This window comes from Podarcis bocagei (genome assembly GCF_964188305.1).
Source record: "Podarcis bocagei genome assembly, chromosome: 2".
In the NCBI taxonomy this organism is placed as follows: domain Eukaryota; kingdom Metazoa; phylum Chordata; class Lepidosauria; order Squamata; family Lacertidae; genus Podarcis; species Podarcis bocagei.
In genome coordinates this window covers 64,697,361-64,714,591 of record NC_138126.1, presented here as the reverse complement: position 1 = coordinate 64,714,591, position 17,231 = coordinate 64,697,361, and the positions used below count along the sequence as shown (strand labels likewise).

Below are 17,231 nucleotides of genomic sequence, written 5' to 3'. Positions count from 1 at the left end.
TGTAAGACAATTATAGACAAACATGGAACTTTAAATCAGTGGGCTCATTCAAAGGACCAGCCTGTAAATTTCCTGATAACTAACCTATTGCTAATGCATCTACACTCGTAGACATACCTAGTAGCTGGCTGTGAGTAAGAGTCTCCCTCTCTTTCCTACATGTCTAAGCATACGAATAGTGATAATCTACTTGGTTGGCAGGAATCCTAAAGGATGAATATGACTGCAAACACAGCAGCTTTTAGGCTGGCTCTTAATCAGAGCTAGGTTTCAGAAAGGTATAATGTTCAACTTGTGCAAGATGGAAATTTAGGAGATGGTCCCATGCTGCATTCCAAAATAAAGAAATGAGTGGAGAAAGGGATTTTTCCAAAGAATCCTGAGGGCAACAAGAGAACATCTATCCTAATGCCTTTCTTTCCTAAATTATACTTTTTTTCCAGCTACGGAAGTGTCATAGTTCCTTTCTCTCAGGACCAATTTAAGCACAAACAGTTGAAGCCAACTAAATTATACTCAGAGTAGACCTACTGAAATTAATGAATGTCTGTGATTTTCAGTGGGTCTACTCTGAGTATGGCTAGCATTGGCTACAAACCAACCTGACTTATGTTGCATATTGTTGTTTATTGGATAGATCATATTTGTTCTGTATTTTGTGCAAAGAGGAAAATGGTTTATTCTTAAATATATTTTAAAAGGATAATCTTAACATACAATACTGTAAAACTTTAAAAACGTAGTGAAGGAAAAGAAAGATCCTTCACATTAGATTTTCATTTCCTTGTGGCATTTCTTCCATTGTGGCCATGCAAGGCTTCTATGGAGGGGCATCCACAAATATTGGGGCGCATGCATACAAGTGACCCATAGAGAGTCATTAAATTATAGTCTGGCTAAAGGCCTCTGATCTAGAGTCCTGGTATAACACTGTTGTTATTTTAAGTGTGTGAGAAAATAAAGCACAAATATTTTAAAGTCTTTCATGTAAACTGCCATGTGGCATTTTAATTAATTATAGGCCTTTTTGCAAGCCACATCAATCATATTCCCAGGACAGTTTGCAAGAAACTTTTAAAAACATACAAAATGAAAGGCTACAAAAGCACAAAAATAGTATAAGGCAGCTAGCAACAGTATAACAATAACGATGCCCTCCACTGAAAATCTGAATATATTGGCAGTTAGCGGTACTTATGAAGGGCAGGCAAGTACTATGGCTGGACCTAAAATTGTGAAGGACTTTAAAAGGTCAAAAACTTTGAATTGGGCCTAGAAACAAATGAGGAGTGAGTGCAGTTGGCATAGTATGTTCACAATGACCAGACTTCAGCCGTAAACCTGGAAGTAAATGCTTTGGTTTTCGAACATGCTTCAGAAGTCGAACATGCCACGCAGCTTCTGCTGAGTGCAAGATCCTGAGGCCTAGCTGTCGGCTATTGAGTTTTCAGTTTTCAAATGTTTCAGAACTCGAACGGTCTTATGGAAAGGATTACGTTCGAAAACCGAGGTACCACTGTACCTCTATCCAAAAGCAACCTCAAATAAGCTCATGGAAACAGAGGAAGATCTCTTATGCTGAGTTCATCTCGCTTGGTATTGTTTACAAGGATGGGAGCAGCTCTCCAGCATTTCAGGCAAAAGATGCCAGAGTTTTAACTTGGGATCTTTTCCATGCATAGTCTATGCTCTGCCTCGGAGCTATGGTGCTTGCCACAGAACTACAGGGTAAAGGCCGCCTCTGAACTTGGGTGAAGATAAATCTCTTCCGCAGACACCAGCCTTTCATTCTGCTTCTACACAGCAGTAGCAAGTGCTCGTTGACCAAATCACTGGCCATCATCTAACCAAACTGTAGTTTAGGAAAGTCCGGAATCCACTTGTGCTGATCACTCACACCTCTGGATATCTCCTAATGACACACTCTCAGGAGAGCTACGTCACCCACATGCTCAATTACTTGAGATGGAGCTCCATAAAATTGGGCCCACAGTACTGAATGCATGGTTTTTGCGGGGGGACCACAAATAGGGACTCCCCACAAGCTTAAAGGATCAGGTTAGAATAGACTGTACTCTAATTAGGATTACAATCAAAACAGAACCACTGTGAGACAAGAGGTAGGCAGCAACTTGCTTTGGGGCAACACCGAAGTTTGCAGAAGTATAACAACTATTTTTAAAAACCAACAAGCACACACTACAACCCAACGCAATAAAGATTGAGCATGCTCAGTAGCCATGTGTCATGAACTGGCAGGACAATGGGGAAGAGGAGGATCTCAGAGAGGGGTGTAACTGGGACTGGGACACACAGGGACAAGCAGGGGATGGGTAAGGAAGTACTCACAGGGTGACAGAGAATAGCAGAACCAGAGGGGCCGCTGTCTCTACAAACATGGCGGGCTCTGAGGTGTAGGGAGCAGGCTCTGAGGTGAAGCTCACCAGCTGGCTAGGTGGTGCTCGTTAGCTCTAGGAGGTGGTGTGGGAATCGTCATCTGGAGTAGGCCTGGAACAGGTGAAGGTCACATGCCTAATCAAGCCCAGATGCTGCAGTCATGCAAAGTACAAAGGGGAAGCAGAGCTGAGGTGCTATGTCTGCTAAACTGCCCATGTTAATGGAAACAGCAACTACAACTAATAATAATAATAATAATAATAATAATAATAATAATAATAATAATATACCACCTATCTGGGTTGCCCCAGCTACTCTGGGAAGCTCCCAACAAAATATTAAAAACAAAATAAAACATCAGCCATTAAAAACTTCTCAGGGTTGTCTTCAGATGTCTTCTAAAAGTCTTCTGTGTGGTAGGCTGTGCTTTCTTATTTTGCCTTACTTATCAACACCCACTTCCTCGCAGGCAGGGTCTCTGAGAAAATAATTTCCATCTAAAAACAAACAGAAGTTGGAAGAGTTTATGGAGGAACCCATCTTTCAAGCACATTTCCTTTCCAAACTGCACAATACGAGCTCAGAGCAGGGGAAATAAATACAAACTTAATCCCTCTGCATTCCAGCCAAGACCTTCTGTTTTCTTTTCTCAGCTTTGAAGGCAATGCTAAGAAATGCTAGGAAGAGGTTTCAAAAAAAGAGAAAACATTGCGCTCCAATGTACAAAGGAAGTTATGCCCTGTGTATCTCGCTTCCTTTAAATATCAGGCATTGCCTGAAAGTATCCTTGTCCACCTACCTGCCTCCCCTTTACACTGTTTTCCATATCTGCCCTGCAAATATCTGTGGTATTTAGCACTTGTAGTGTAGTGGTTAAGAGCGGTAGTCACGTAATCTGGGGAACCGGGTTCGCGTCTCCGCTCCTCCACATGCAGCTGCTGGGTGACCTTGGGCCAGTCACACTTCTGTGAAGTCTCTCAGCCCCACTCACCTCACAGAGTGTTTGTTGTGGGGGAGGAAGGGAAAGGAGAATGTTAGCCGCTTTGAGACTCCTTCGGGTAGTGATAAAGCGGGATATCAAATCCAAACTTGTAGTTTCAGCTGGAGAAGACTCTTGGAAGATTCAGGACAGGAAAAAGTAAAGGACCTCACATGGAATTTGCTCCCCCAAGGTGGAGTGACAGCCACCAACTTGAATGCCTTTAAGAGTGAATTAGACAAACTCATGGCGGACAAGGCTATCAATAATTGTTGTGCTCTGTCTCCACTATTGGGACGTGGGTGGTGCTGTGGGTTAAACCACTGTGCCACTTGGGCTTGCCGATCGAAAGGTTGGCGGTTCGAATCCCCACGACGGGGTAAGCTCCCGTTGTTCCGTCCCAGCTCCTGCTAACCTAGCAGTTTGAAAGCACACAGTGCAAGTAGATAAATAGGTACCACTCCGGTGGGAAGGTAAACGGCGTTTCCGTGCGCTGCTCTGGGTTCGCCAGAAGCGGCTACATGACCCGGAAAAAACTGTCTGTGGAAGCAGACGAACGCTGGCTCCCTCGGCCTTTAAAGTGAGATGAGCACCGCAACCCCAGAGTCGTTCGCAACTGGACTTAATTGTCAGTGGTCCCTTTACCTTTACATCTCCATTATCAGAGGCAGAGTGCCTTTGAATAGTTGCTGGGAATCAGATGTTGGGAGAATGCAGTTGCACTCAAGTCTTTCTTGCAGGCTTCCCACAGGCATCTGGTTGGCCACTGTGAGAACAGGATGCTGAACTAGATGGACCATTGGCCTGATCCAGCAGGCTGTTCTTATGTACTTAACTCCGTAAGTTTAAAAATTAAGACCTGGGTGTTTCTCAGCAAGGCACACTTTAGGCACCGCAGAATGACTAATAACTGACAACTGACAAGAGTCAAAGCTATAATCCACTGCCCTGAGTCAGTGGCTCATAGAAATATCTATCTAGATGTGTTTTGGTCCAATTTCTTTAAATGTGTTCAGATGAAACCCACCCACCCCCCATTTATTGAGCGAGGGGTTGGAATCCTGCCCAGCAGCTCCATTGCTACCAATGTGCCCACCAGCTACATTCCATGGCCATGCCTTTTCCATGTACTGATGTATGTATATAGATCTCCTCCACATGAGGAGGAAACCTGATTTCAACATCTGGGGGAAGGGAGATCACCTCATGGAGTCACAGGCTAATGTCACAATTTAGAAATGCTAACAAATCGGAACTGAGAGCATGGCTTAAGAAAGGAACAGCGGCTCCCTCGTGTATCTCTTGCAAATTTTTGAGAGGAGCTAGAATTTGAAAGGCTGTTGGGAACACTGCCAAGAAACTGGGGGTCACCAGGGGCAGGAAGAGAGTTTAACTACCCATCCATATGGTGAGCACAAACCTTTAGTATCTCCCATACCAGTGAATGGGCTGTTGTGTTCTCCTAGGCAAAAATAAAAGGTATTCCTCCACCTCTCGTAAGTTTGCCTATAAAAAGGCTCCCATAGGAGTGAGGAGCTCCTGCCATGGTGCTAGAAGCCTCCAAGCTAGGGATCCATATTGAGCTAAATTGTGGAAGTCCAGAATAAACATCTAAATGGCTAGCAGATGCATAGTTTTAAATTTAGTTTTCCCAAGATAAATTCCAGATCAGACCAGGATTGGGAAGAATCGCTTATCGTACCACTACCCAAGGGCTGCGTTTCAATTATTGCATTTTCTTGCTTTAAGCCAGATCTTGCAAAGAGGCACTGGATAACATTTGCTGTGTTTTATCCATTCTTCTGTTCTCACAGCCTGCTTGACTGAGTGGTAGTTTTCTCCCAGTTGTGCAATGTATATTGATGGAAGAGTTCCTGAAACTATAAAATGTGGTCATTTCCAGCTTTGTTTTGGCTAGTTATCTATACACAAAGCTCAACATAAATTGCACCCTATCAGTTTCCTGATATTTCCCACAACTCCTTGATGCCCTTTATCACAGCATATAGATGGAGCATCTTCTCCCTTTTAGGTATCGTCTGCCCTCCAGAGGCCGACCTGTTGATCGCTGTGATCGATCAACGGCAGCCGCAGTTTGGTCGGCTGCTCTCTGTGCTGCAGATTACAGGTATCAACATATTCTACTGCTAGCCCTGCTCTAGCAGCGAGCCTGAAGCAGCAGATCTAACCAGCAGAGGGAGTGTGGTGTTAATGTAGGTTAAGTTGCATCTTTTTTGTGGCTGTATTTTTTTACAAGCTCCTTATTAAAAAGACGTTTTGCTTCTGTAAACAAACAAACCCCTGTATAGCTGTAAAATGAAGATAAGAGAAAGCAGACAAGTCCTTAAAATGAAGCAGCTCAGGAGAGGAATAATCTTCCTTAGGTTCCTAGGAACCATATTTCTTAGGTTCACATTTCTGACACAGCCTTAATTGTAACCACACTTATTCCATTCCGTAACATTGCATGGGAAGTAACAAGTGTGAGCTGCAGCAAAATGCAGTGCTGCTCCTCAGGTTTCCAGCCTCCTCCCCACTCCATTGCGTTACCTAACCCCACTGCACCAATAATCAGTATTTTGTGTCCACTAAGTATGCTCAGACCTCAGATTTTATTTTTTTTGCTGTGGGGTGGGGGCTCTCTCCTGTTGGTGTTTTCATACACTGCAGGAATTTTATTTTATGTTTATGGTAGTGGGATGTGCTGCCTGGGAATTTTTGGAAACCTAAAAATATGTTTGTTAAATGGATAGCGTAATTTGCGAGTTTGGACTTGCGATGCCACAAATCTGAAGTCATGCCAAAGTGACGTTTTGGTCTGCCTTGATTCAAAATCGTGCTTGGCACCCAAAGGGCAATAAAGTCTGCCAGCTCCACCTTGGGAAGCCTTGTGCCGAGTCTGGTGATAGTATCTTGAGAGGCGGCTGAACTTAAGCCCCCAAATGGGCAGAGTCAGGATAAAGTCACGTTTTGCTCTACCATCTTGATTCAAAATGGCAGCCAGCATCCAAACGTTGACTAAAGCTGCTGCTCCCATACGGTGAATACTCATGTCATGTTTGGTGATGATTATCTCAACAGGTGTCCGTACCTACATAGAACAAACAGACAAACCACTTTCCAAAATATATAGATTTAACATATGTTAGTGTGTGTTATTGTAGTCTTACAACTCCTACAAACATTAGGGTTTTTCCAAGCCTTATATTGCCTACCTGTGTATGGATGATGCCATTAGGCAGATACTCATATAATGAGTTTATTATTAGTATATATGATTAAATTATTAGGATTGCAACCTTAGCTTCAGTTCATACTCTATAGAATAAGGATAATGTAGCCTTGCCTCACAGGGTTGTGAGGAATTCTAGAATTGTAGGGTTTGAAAGGATCCCAAGTGTAATCTAGTCTAAAATCCTGCAATGTAAGAAACTTTCCTATGGAAGAACAAGACAATCAAAATGTAAAAATCTTCAAAAGTACTTTATTGAGACATTCAGCTATGTCTGTCAGTCTACATCCAAATTCACTACTAAAAAATAAAGTAATGTCACATTTCACATTAGGAACAACAACTCTCGAGAAAAACAAAAAATTGAGCCAAGCCTAGTGTATAAATAAGTGACTAGTTCCTTTTCATATCAAAATTCACATAAAAAATTGCCAGCTCCCATCCCTCCCACATCCCTAGTTCTACCTGAAAGCCATGATGAATGTAAAAATTTAAATACACACACATTTTTGTCAAAGAAGGGGGAAGGGGAAGAAAAAGGTGCAAATCCTATTAACAGCTTTAGGAGTGGCATTTGCGGCGTTTGATCATACAATTGATGTACTCATTCCCAAAGGTGCAAATATTGCCAGGAGATTAATACTGCTTCAATTCATCTGCAAGAAATTATACACTACACAGAACTCAACAGCACTGAGAGGCTTCAATCAGCACCATAAAACTCCTCCCAGTTCTCTCTTGCACTCACTGCTGGAGGCGAGACAGAAAGTTCACCGGAGCTTTAATGACTTCACACAGCCCATGCTGTCCAGAAAGTTCATGAACAAAAAAGGTTTTCTAAAACATTGAAGTGTTTAAGACTCCATCTTAAAAATTCAAGAGTTGCTATAGATTACATGAATGCAAATGCCCTACCCCGACATGCCCAAAGCACCACACTCGACTTACTTGAGTGCTGCCCTGTCCCAACACAATCCTTGATTTGTTTATTGTTACTTCTGAGATCTACAGGAGTTGTGTCACTGTTCTCGACTGAGCTCCGCTCACTGTAGAAAGACAAGGCCAAGGATATGGACTCAAACCTCTATTGCCCTTGAATTTTATTCTCCCTTTTCCATTTAAACAACACTGTCTTTTATTTTAATCTCTCTTCTTCTCTCTCCACTCACACCCCAACATCCTCACATTTGTTCCCCATCTCCCGCTGCCCAACTTTCCCTTCCAACAATACTGAGTTTTGATTTCCAGTTTCTGCCCTTTTGCAACATGGTGGCAGCTTCTAAGGTAGTTTCCAGTGGAACCCACTGGCAGCCCTGTAAACGAAGCAGCTCACAGAAAATCAGCATAGGATATCATAAATACATTTTGGCCAGCATTCTGAGAGTTAAAACTTGTTCAAGACAAATAAAGGGTTTCAGATTCCGTCTGCCAAATCAGGAGCTCCTGGAGTGCTTAATTCTTCCACCAGCGCCCGCCTGTTCAATTCTGGATGCAGCTCCCTAGATCTCGCGTTGCAACTTCTTCCCGTTCTTTAGCCGGCCTTTCGGCGGCAGTTTCCCCCTGGCCAGACTCACTGGAAGATGCAGTGTCCAGACTGACAGAGTCATCCTTCACATCGACAGAGTCCTGCAGGGAGCCTGATCCTTTGGCAGCTTGTCCATTGTCAATAGGTTTGCCTCCTGCCCTTTCCTGGTGCTCTGCACCGGCGGGCTCAGTGGCTTGTTGCTGAACAGTGTTTTGTTCCGCTCCGGGATTTGGTTGTGGCACGGGCTCCAATCCTAGCCCCGGGGGCTGAGTGGGGTTTTTAAGTTGGCAGTGGCACAGGGGGCAGGTTTCTTGCACATAAAGCCATTTCTTAAGGCAGCCCGCATGAAAGAAATGGCCGCAAGGCGTGATGATAGCAGATTTCATGTCCTGAAAGAAAGAAGGCAGAAGGATCACACAGCGCCCAAGCAAACACGCAGAGTCCTGAAGCTACCCTAAAACTCAGCATGGACTGCTAAAAGGTAAACCACAATGACCCAACTGCCCATGTTCAGTTGTCACCCTTTATTCATACACAGAGGAGACTTGCTTTATATCTATGCATTAGTAACACACGAGAACAGCAAAGCACAAAGCATAATATTTCATTCTAGGCAAGTAGGCTAAATTTTAATTACTAAGGATTTGCAGTGCAAGAACTACATAGACACAGCTGGATGAATGCCACAATTCTGTGCAGAAACAGCATGTCCCATCACCCTTTGGCTAGCATGATAAGTCACTCTCCCAACCTTTGAACAGGAAAGGGAGACAAGCAGAGGCACCAGCTTCTCCAGACAATTGAGGGGGTCTGATGTGATGTCCTGACATCACACGTGGAGCCCACTGAATATTGAGGGGGCCAAGCCCCCTAGAAAATAAGATGGGGGGCCTAGTGCCTTGGCCCCCAGGAGCCAACGCCCTTGGAGACGAGGACAGTGTACTGGGCTTCTGAAGTTCTTTGAAAGCCTCCAAAGCGCAGCACAACAAGCTTGGAAAGGGCCTGCTGCTTTGGCGCTCTATTTCCAAGGTAATGAGGGTTCCTAAAAAGTGCAGAATGATTGCTGGAATGCCCCCAACCTCAGCTCCAAGCTTGGTGCTGGAGAAGGTCCCTGACTTCACACTGATTGTTGGGGTGCAGCATGAGGTCAGGGAGAGGGTACCATCCCTGGAAAGAGCAGCAAGTTCCTGGCACAATTTCTGGTTGGCTACCAAGACTAGCCCAAATATGCAGATGCCTGACTGAAGCATTTTTCACTGGCAGTTCCATTGAACCTGGATCCTTATATATGCAGTACATGTGCTCTACTAGTAACCTGTGGCTTGGATTTGATGCTCCTAAACTGTAGCTAGGAAAGTACAAGAAGCTTTGTATTCCAAGAGCCATCAATACAACCACTTCATTCAGATCCAACATGCACTCTTAGGAAGAAAAGACAGTTTTTGGGGAGTTTAAAGCACAAATGTGGAAGTGTTGCTTCCAGGTTTTTATTTTAACTTCATTATTAATGCTCACTTAAAAGGCTAGATCTAATTTAGATAATTGGCCTTTTAATTTCTGCCCAACTGGTTCTTCAGGGATGCAGTGAACAGGCCTCAGAGATTAAATTGTTCTTGCAGGGGTTTGGAGAAACTAGTTGAGACTGTGTGCGAAGGAACCCAACAGCCTACCCGCATCTCTGGGTGGCTACAAACATTGGCTGCAAAGCAAGTTGCCATTGCAAGCTTATCAGCATACACATCACACAATTTATTTCGGGCACAATTGTCAAAGTGAGATCCTTTATAAAGCAGTTACATTTGTTTCAAAAGATATGACTTCAAGATGAATTAAAATGTGAAGCTTTTGTTTATTTAAAAAGCTATGTTTGATGCATCTTACAAAATTACAGGCATCATCTGGCTTTGACCACTTTTTTTTGTTTTGTTTTTAATTGTGACTGGTGAAAAGACTGGCCCAGCTCAAACACTTAACTGGGCTGGGGCTACAATTTGCACGGGGGAAGTAGTGCATAACAAAATGTGTGATGTGGATATACTACTTGAAGTCTTGGAAATATAATGACCTAATCTACACCATCTATTACTCTTCTGAAGGGAAGAATCATACAAGTCAGGTCATTGTGCAGACAGGCTGGCAAATCATAGACTTATAGCAGTGTTTCCCAACCGGTGTTCCGCGGCACACTAGTGTGCCGTGAGACGTCGGCTGGTGTGCCGTGGGAGGGAGGCGGGCGAGTCGGGCGGTGAGAGGCGGCGGCGGCGAGGATCCGCGTCGAGCCGGGGGCGGCTCCGCGGTGGTGGTGCCGAGCGGCGGGGCAGCGCGTGCAAAAGGGAGGAGCGCGAGACAGCGGAGGAGGAGGAGGCCGGCATGTCCGGGCAGCAGCAGCAACAACAGCAGCAGCAACTCCCGCCGCCGCCCCCTCCTCCGCCCGCTATCGCCGCCACCACCACAACAGCCGCCGCCGCCTCAGCTGCCGCCGTCCCTCAGTCCCTCGCTCTGCTGCCTCCTCCCCCCCCACCCCCAAAGCTTGGAGGTTCCCCGGCAAGGGGGAGGAAAAAACTTTCGCTTTCGTGCATCCCTCCCGGCGTGACGCTGCGCGCTGACGTCACGGGGCTGTAATGGTGGTGTGCCGCGAGATTTTTTTCATTAAACAGGTGTGCCGTTGCCCAAAAAAGGTTGGGAAACACTGACTTATAGAACAGGAAGGGACCCTGAGGGTCATCTAGACCAACCCCCTGCAATGCAGGAATCATAGTGAAGGGGCAGCCTTGCTTCCACTCCTCCATTGCACAGGTGGCAGTGCTACCCTGCAGGACAATTGCACTGTAATTTTATGTTGTGAACTGCCCTAAGATCTATGGATGAAGGGCGGAATACAAATTTAAATAGCAACAACAATAGTAACAGTAGTACTAGTAGTAATAAATTCCCCAATTAATTTCTAACCCAATTCAAAGGCATAAACTTCAGCTCTTCCAATAAAATACCATAAGGAGGCAGAACAATATCCACAAAAGTACTATTTCAGAAGAACTACACACCTGATAGCAGATGGCACAGATATCATTGTGTTGTTCCAACTGGTCCTTGGTAGCAGTGGGCAGTGATTTGATCTTATTCACAGCATCCCTGCGGAGAAGAAAACTCTTCCATCCCAATTGAGCACGAAGCCACACATTGTAATAGGAATGAATGAAGATGATCATCGAGCCCATCACAGTCCATTCTCCAAAGATGGTTTCCGACACACCATAGGCAACGACACAGAGAGCCACTAGGAACTCCAGCAGTCGATAGGTGCCATTCACATAGTAAATGACATCATCCATGTTTTCTACCGGCTCTCTCCTGAACTCCTCAACCATAAACAAGACATAAATGAAGAGTGTTCCAAGCACCTGGAGCAAGAAAAAATGACACTGATTTTAAAAGGGGACTGAGTCACAAAGCTAGAACTTCTCAATATTGTTTGCATGGGTGAAGAATATAGATACCTAATCTAACAATGCACTTGCATAATGATAAATATATAATTGATATATTTAACAAGACAAACTCAAGGCTTAATTTTTTTATTAAAAAAGTGGAACAATATATTTTAATGATTTATCTATTTTAAGTGGAAGTCTGAATTTCAATGTTAAGAGTTTCAACACAAATACATTATGGCATGATCAGGATAGCTTAAGTTACATGTAATATCGCTAGATACATTCCAGCCATTAAGTAGTTTTAAGGCTCACTGATTTCAGCAGGAGAGATTTGAGCACACGGTCAACTCTGCTGTTAGAAATCAATGGAAAGTGCTCTGCTTTAGCTGGGTTGTGTCCAACTGTTTGACAGAGATGGTTTATGTTTAAACTTCCTTAGTAATGGGAGTTTTCTAAATTGGTATATCCGTCATGCAACCCATTACAATCTGTAAATACAAATGCCCTGTACTTGGGCCTGCAACACAGACCAAGCTTGATGGAAAAGACATATACTTTCAGTCTGTATTCCCAACAACAACCTGGTCAACACCTTGCATTCTGCTTTCCAGCTCTGGTTTTCTAATCCTTTCCCAGCTTGTTCCACACAAGGCCTTGCTGCCAGGTATGAACTAAAAAATAATTAACAGCATACAAGAAGCCATTTTACCTTACCTGGAGGGAGGTGAGAATGCTGCTAGAAATGATGATCAGTAACCAGAAGTCCATGTGGAAAAACTGACAGATCATGTAGGCCATGTAAGCTGGAAAGACCAGCAAGAACAAGCACAGGCTCACAGCGCGAAAATGCTTCCAAAGGCTCCTGTAAAAAGAAACACATTTTTAAAATTAAAAAGGGCCCTGGCTTTAGTCTTCAGTGACTTGCTGAGTCGCATCGTCTCAGTGGGGACCATCACAATCCCCACAGAAGAAACCCAGTGTTAAGCATCCAGTGGATAGCCAATGAAGCTGAATGTTCGAAAATTCAAGACAAGTAGTAAAAGAAAGCACTTCTTTATGCAATGTGTAGTTAAAATTGTGGAATTTGCTCCGGCAAGAGGCAAGGATGGCCCCCAACATGGGCGGCTTTAAAAGAGGATTAAGCAAATTCATTGGGGAGAAGGCTATCGGTGACTACTAGCCACAATGGTGCTACCCCCATAGTCAGAGACAACATGGCTCTGAATACTAAGAACTGCAGGTGGGCAGAGTGTCGCTGCACGCATGTCCAGATGGCAGACTTCATAGGGCATCTGGGTAGCCTCTATGAGAGCAGGATGCTGGACCAGAAGGGCCCCTGGCCTGATCCAGCAGGCACATTTTACGTTCTTATGTAACAACCCACTTAACTTTTGAACACGATTGTCTTTTCGTTTCAGCAGATGGGGGGAAAGCACTCAGTTAGCTTTATAAAAGTAGCATTATTTAGTGCCATGTTGCTTCTCTCATTCGTGACCTATTTCAATGGAGGAAGACTGCATGCCCCACCCTCCGAAGGGGTTATCTCTCTGTAACAGTACATAAGCATAAAGTGGACACACAGATATATCGCTGTCTCCTGGGGGGAGGAAAGGAACCCACAACTCCAAGCTACAGAAGTGTCTGTGCAGAGAGGACTTGCATATTCCTGTATCTTTTATTCATGAAAATACCAAGGCGCAACATCTGGATCTTAAAATTTAAGGACACCGCCCATAGCCATTTCTAGATCTTCTTTCCCCAGCCTAGTTTGTACCTAGCAGAGCTGAGTTACAGCCTGCTGCCAGCAGAGCCAATTTATAGGAGCCAGCTATGCATTCCGCAGCTCTGATATTCCCTTTTCCCTCAGCTAATAAATTTAGCATTTAACATGCTCCAACAACCTGTGCTGGCCACAAGTAACCTCTAAGCAAAACAAACAGACACAGTGGATATAAATAAGCCTTCTCTTATTTACCACGCTTTCAGGCTACACAGAAGAGAGGAAGACAAAGCTACAGGGAATGGAGGCAAGGTACAAAAAGCCATAGCTTCTAACCAGGACATTTTTTTTAAAAACCCCTCAAATATTATGCATTAGGTCACAGGTAAGATGCAACACTAAAGCAATTTTAGTCCCAAATTCTTGCTGTTCTAGTAAATCAATTTCAGGTTTCCAACCCTTACACATTCAAGGTTTTCTCTCCCTACTCCTTTGATTTATGGTCCTCAGTTGCTGTGCTCACTTTCTGCTATGTATTCATTCGGTTGCTATTGGTCGACTCGGTTCCATACTCCAAATCCCACCCTTTGCACCTCCTGCCATGCTGCTCCTTTTCAGTGCTAACTCAATATACTATTCAAAACTTCTACATAAGAACATACACACAAAAAATAAACTTAGGCAGACATTTAGCAGAAGAGCTGTTAATCCTCATGACGCTATTTTAGTACTTTATATCTGCATTAAAATACGGTGACTACTAAGACTGAGAACTACTCCCATACATTATAAATAGCCCCAGAGAGAGCAGAGAGGACTGAACAGGGAGGACCTGTATCCCACTTCTTTTCAGCTGCTAAGGATCTAAGCCTTCCTTCCAGACACACAGGGCTGGTTCAAATGAAACAGAGACTAAGATTTCAATGAGCCTTGGGATCAGCTGTTCCCTTCTCCCTTGCATTGTGCAGTGGTTTGCTCCTGTATTCCCAAGTTTGAGGCAAACCTCTGCTTGCTGTTTTGCCCACACTGACAAACTATGATTTGTGCATGCTCTGCTAACCAGGATCGTAAGCCCCATAGTTGATCAGTTCAAAGAAAATGGCAAGCAGGAGTTTGCCTCAACCAGCAAAGCAATCATCATGCATGAAGGAAGGAAGGAGTAAGTGAGCCTGATGACCCTTGAATGCTCATTCTCATATTCTGAAGCCATAGTTTGGTGCCTAAACTAACAAGCCCATAGTCCAAAATCCCACATATATACTAGATTTGCAAAGCAAGAATCAATAGACACCACTAGAAAATGCATGGCTTACTTGTCTCTTGAAGCTCCCAGAGCTAAGACAATGGGATCTGCTATCTCAAGCATGGACTGCAGGATGGACGCAACCACAATGAAGAGAATAATACTGAGCAGGAAGGCCCGGTGAACAACTTGCAGTTCAATCAAGCCAGTCTGCACAGCCAGAATCAAAAGTGTGACTCCTTCCGTCATCCCTCTTCATCACGTAAAAGGAAAAAAACGGGGGAGGGAAACAAGAATAACATTTGTAGTATTAATGAACTTGGCTCAATTTTAGAATTGTACAACGTAACATAGAACTATGTTGTGGGTTTCTGTTGTCTTTTGCATCTGATCCTTTTTCGAGACATTGGCTGTCAGCTGCAAATCCCCAATACAGTGCACTGGTCTTGGAATTCAAATCTCTGTTCACTTGACAGACTTAGGCAAGTCACCATCCATAAAATGGCTGGTGTGAGGTATGTGTGTGGTGGCCCATGGGAGAGCCTTCTCTGTGATGGCCCCCAAACTGTGGAACTACCTTTCAGGAGACGTGTGTCAGGCACCATCTTCTCTACAACTTAAGGCAGTCACTTTTCTTTTGGCCTTTGATAGCTAAACTATTTAGTTGATACGTATAATATTATTCATTTATCTAATTTATGAATTGCTTCCCATAAAACATCCTGAAATGATTTAACAATAAGAACTTCTACAATAAAAATGCATATAAATACAATTGCATGTCTGATAGGGTTACAGAGAATGCTCTTGTATTTGGGGGCAGGGTTGTTTTTAATTTTTCTTGGTGCCTTGTATTTTTCTTCTAGATGTAACCTACCCTGAGACCTTACAGTGAAGGGCAGATGACAAATTTAATCACTAGCAATTAATATAAATTAATAATGATCACATGGGCCCTACATTACAGAGCTGTGAGACTTAATACAACTGCACATATCCTGTAAAATACAATATTGGTACCAGAGAATGTTTTTCGACATCTTGTCTTCACCTGAAATGATCCTGGATCACTTCTGATCTCTTTGATCCTTGGCTCATTTTTGAGTACAATATATATGCTTATGTAACAATGTAAGATTTCAGCATTCTAGAAATTTTGCACCACTAATGTTTATAAATTCCTATTTTTATGCCAAGCCATTGTTGGGAGAAAGGAAGCTATTTTCAGCTGTCTCTCCTTGTAATTTAAACAGGCTTTCAGGATGAAACAAAATTACTTTGGTTGGCACACAGAAGAGAAAGGAAGGAAACTGTGGTATGAAGGGAGGGAGGAGAACACAGGTTATTACGTATCACAAAATGATATCACAATGTGCCTGGTGCTTTGGGGAGCTAAGGAACACCAGATGCAACTCTGAGAAGCCTACAATCTAAAACCGGGGACATGAGAGCCAAGGGTAACTGACTAGGGCTACTCATCAAGATGGCGAGCAAATGCAGGTGTACATTCATTAAAACATCACAAGGAAACTGCAGGATGAGGTAAGAAGAATTGTTGAAAGTGGGATGGGGAGCCTGTGGCCCTCCAGATGTTGCTGGAGTGTAATTTACACCAGCTCTGGCCAATGGTTGTTAGTTGAAGTTGACGTGCCACAAGTCCTACACCCCTGTGTTAAAACAAAGCTCTGGGGGAGGAGCTTGAAGAGGATTTCCCCCCCTTTCGGGTTGGGGTGTTCTGGCAGGGAGCAAAAAATATAAACGGCAAAAGTGAGGCAAACTGATAGTGCAATAAAAGCTTAGGAGAAATATTACCATCAGATGTGCAAAAGAACTTTTAAAGCTCTCTGCTTTGCTTACTGGGCTCTGGGAAGTGCCTGTGTGAGCTATGGAGGCTCTTGTGAGATCTCCAATGGTCCCCTGCTCTTCTGCCCCCTCCCCCAAATTCAGCCAAACATATAAAGCTGCGATCGTGTATGTAAAACTTGAGCAAGTTGCATTCCTCTTGGAAGGCACTGCAAAGGAGCAACACAGCATGTCTCTTAGGGGGAAAGGTACAAGATAGCCTATATTTCAGTGTCAAATCTAATAACAGTAGGACCTGAGCAATATAGTAAGCTATTTTTGTGGCAAGCAGGATTTAGAAAGATTACACTATGCTATGCTCAGCCTAACTAAACACAGCCTAAGTTGTCAAAGGTTTAAGCATCCTCTGCTGTGCACTTACCTGTTCATGGCTGGGTCATTCATGAATGCTCGGTAGCCTTGCAGGTAAAACTTGCAGAGGGTTAGAACTCCAAGTGCCACGAAGGAGACTGTAAACACCAAACCCAGGAGGGAATAGGGAGTGCTGCAGCATTCTGCAATACTAGGAGGGAGAAAATACAGCTGAATTAGATCTTTGTGCATAGATACACAGAGTAGTCCCTGATGCGGCTAAAACAGACACAAGGACAACAACAGAGTAAGAAGAGGAGGGGAATGGAGACATGGGTAAGAAGGGGAATATCAATATGAATCAGTCCATTGCCGTATTCTATAAATACTAATGCTGAAGCTACACATCTAGCATAGCAGTGAAATCCTAAACCGTTTCTACTCAGAATGGGTCTTAAATGTACACATGTATCAGGCAGCAATATTCAACTATTGGTGATATTACTGGAGATGTGTATTACAAGATAGTACCATTGAGGCAGGGGGT

General features: G+C 43.7%; 2 protein-coding genes across 5 annotated transcripts in view; both read right to left on the bottom strand.

Annotated features, from left to right (window-relative positions):
• Window positions 1-17,231, bottom strand: part of LOC308582131 (ovomucoid-like) — a 331,104-nt gene that overhangs the window by 172,263 nt on the left and 141,610 nt on the right. The gene's annotated exons all lie outside the window — the stretch shown is intronic.
• RNF145 (ring finger protein 145) overlaps window positions 6,841-17,231 on the bottom strand; it is a 74,608-nt gene continuing 64,217 nt past the window's right edge. For all 3 annotated transcript variants that reach the window (XM_081184943.1, XM_081184942.1, XM_081184944.1), the window contains exons 7-11: window positions 16,755-16,895; window positions 14,601-14,783; window positions 12,282-12,429; window positions 11,178-11,534; window positions 6,841-8,522 (exon numbers count right to left, since the gene is read on the bottom strand). In XM_081184943.1, the coding sequence (XP_081041069.1) occupies window positions 8,088-8,522; window positions 11,178-11,534; window positions 12,282-12,429; window positions 14,601-14,783; window positions 16,755-16,895 (1,264 nt within the window). In that variant the 3' untranslated portion in view covers window positions 6,841-8,087. The remainder of the gene's footprint in view (window positions 8,523-11,177; window positions 11,535-12,281; window positions 12,430-14,600; window positions 14,784-16,754; window positions 16,896-17,231) is intronic.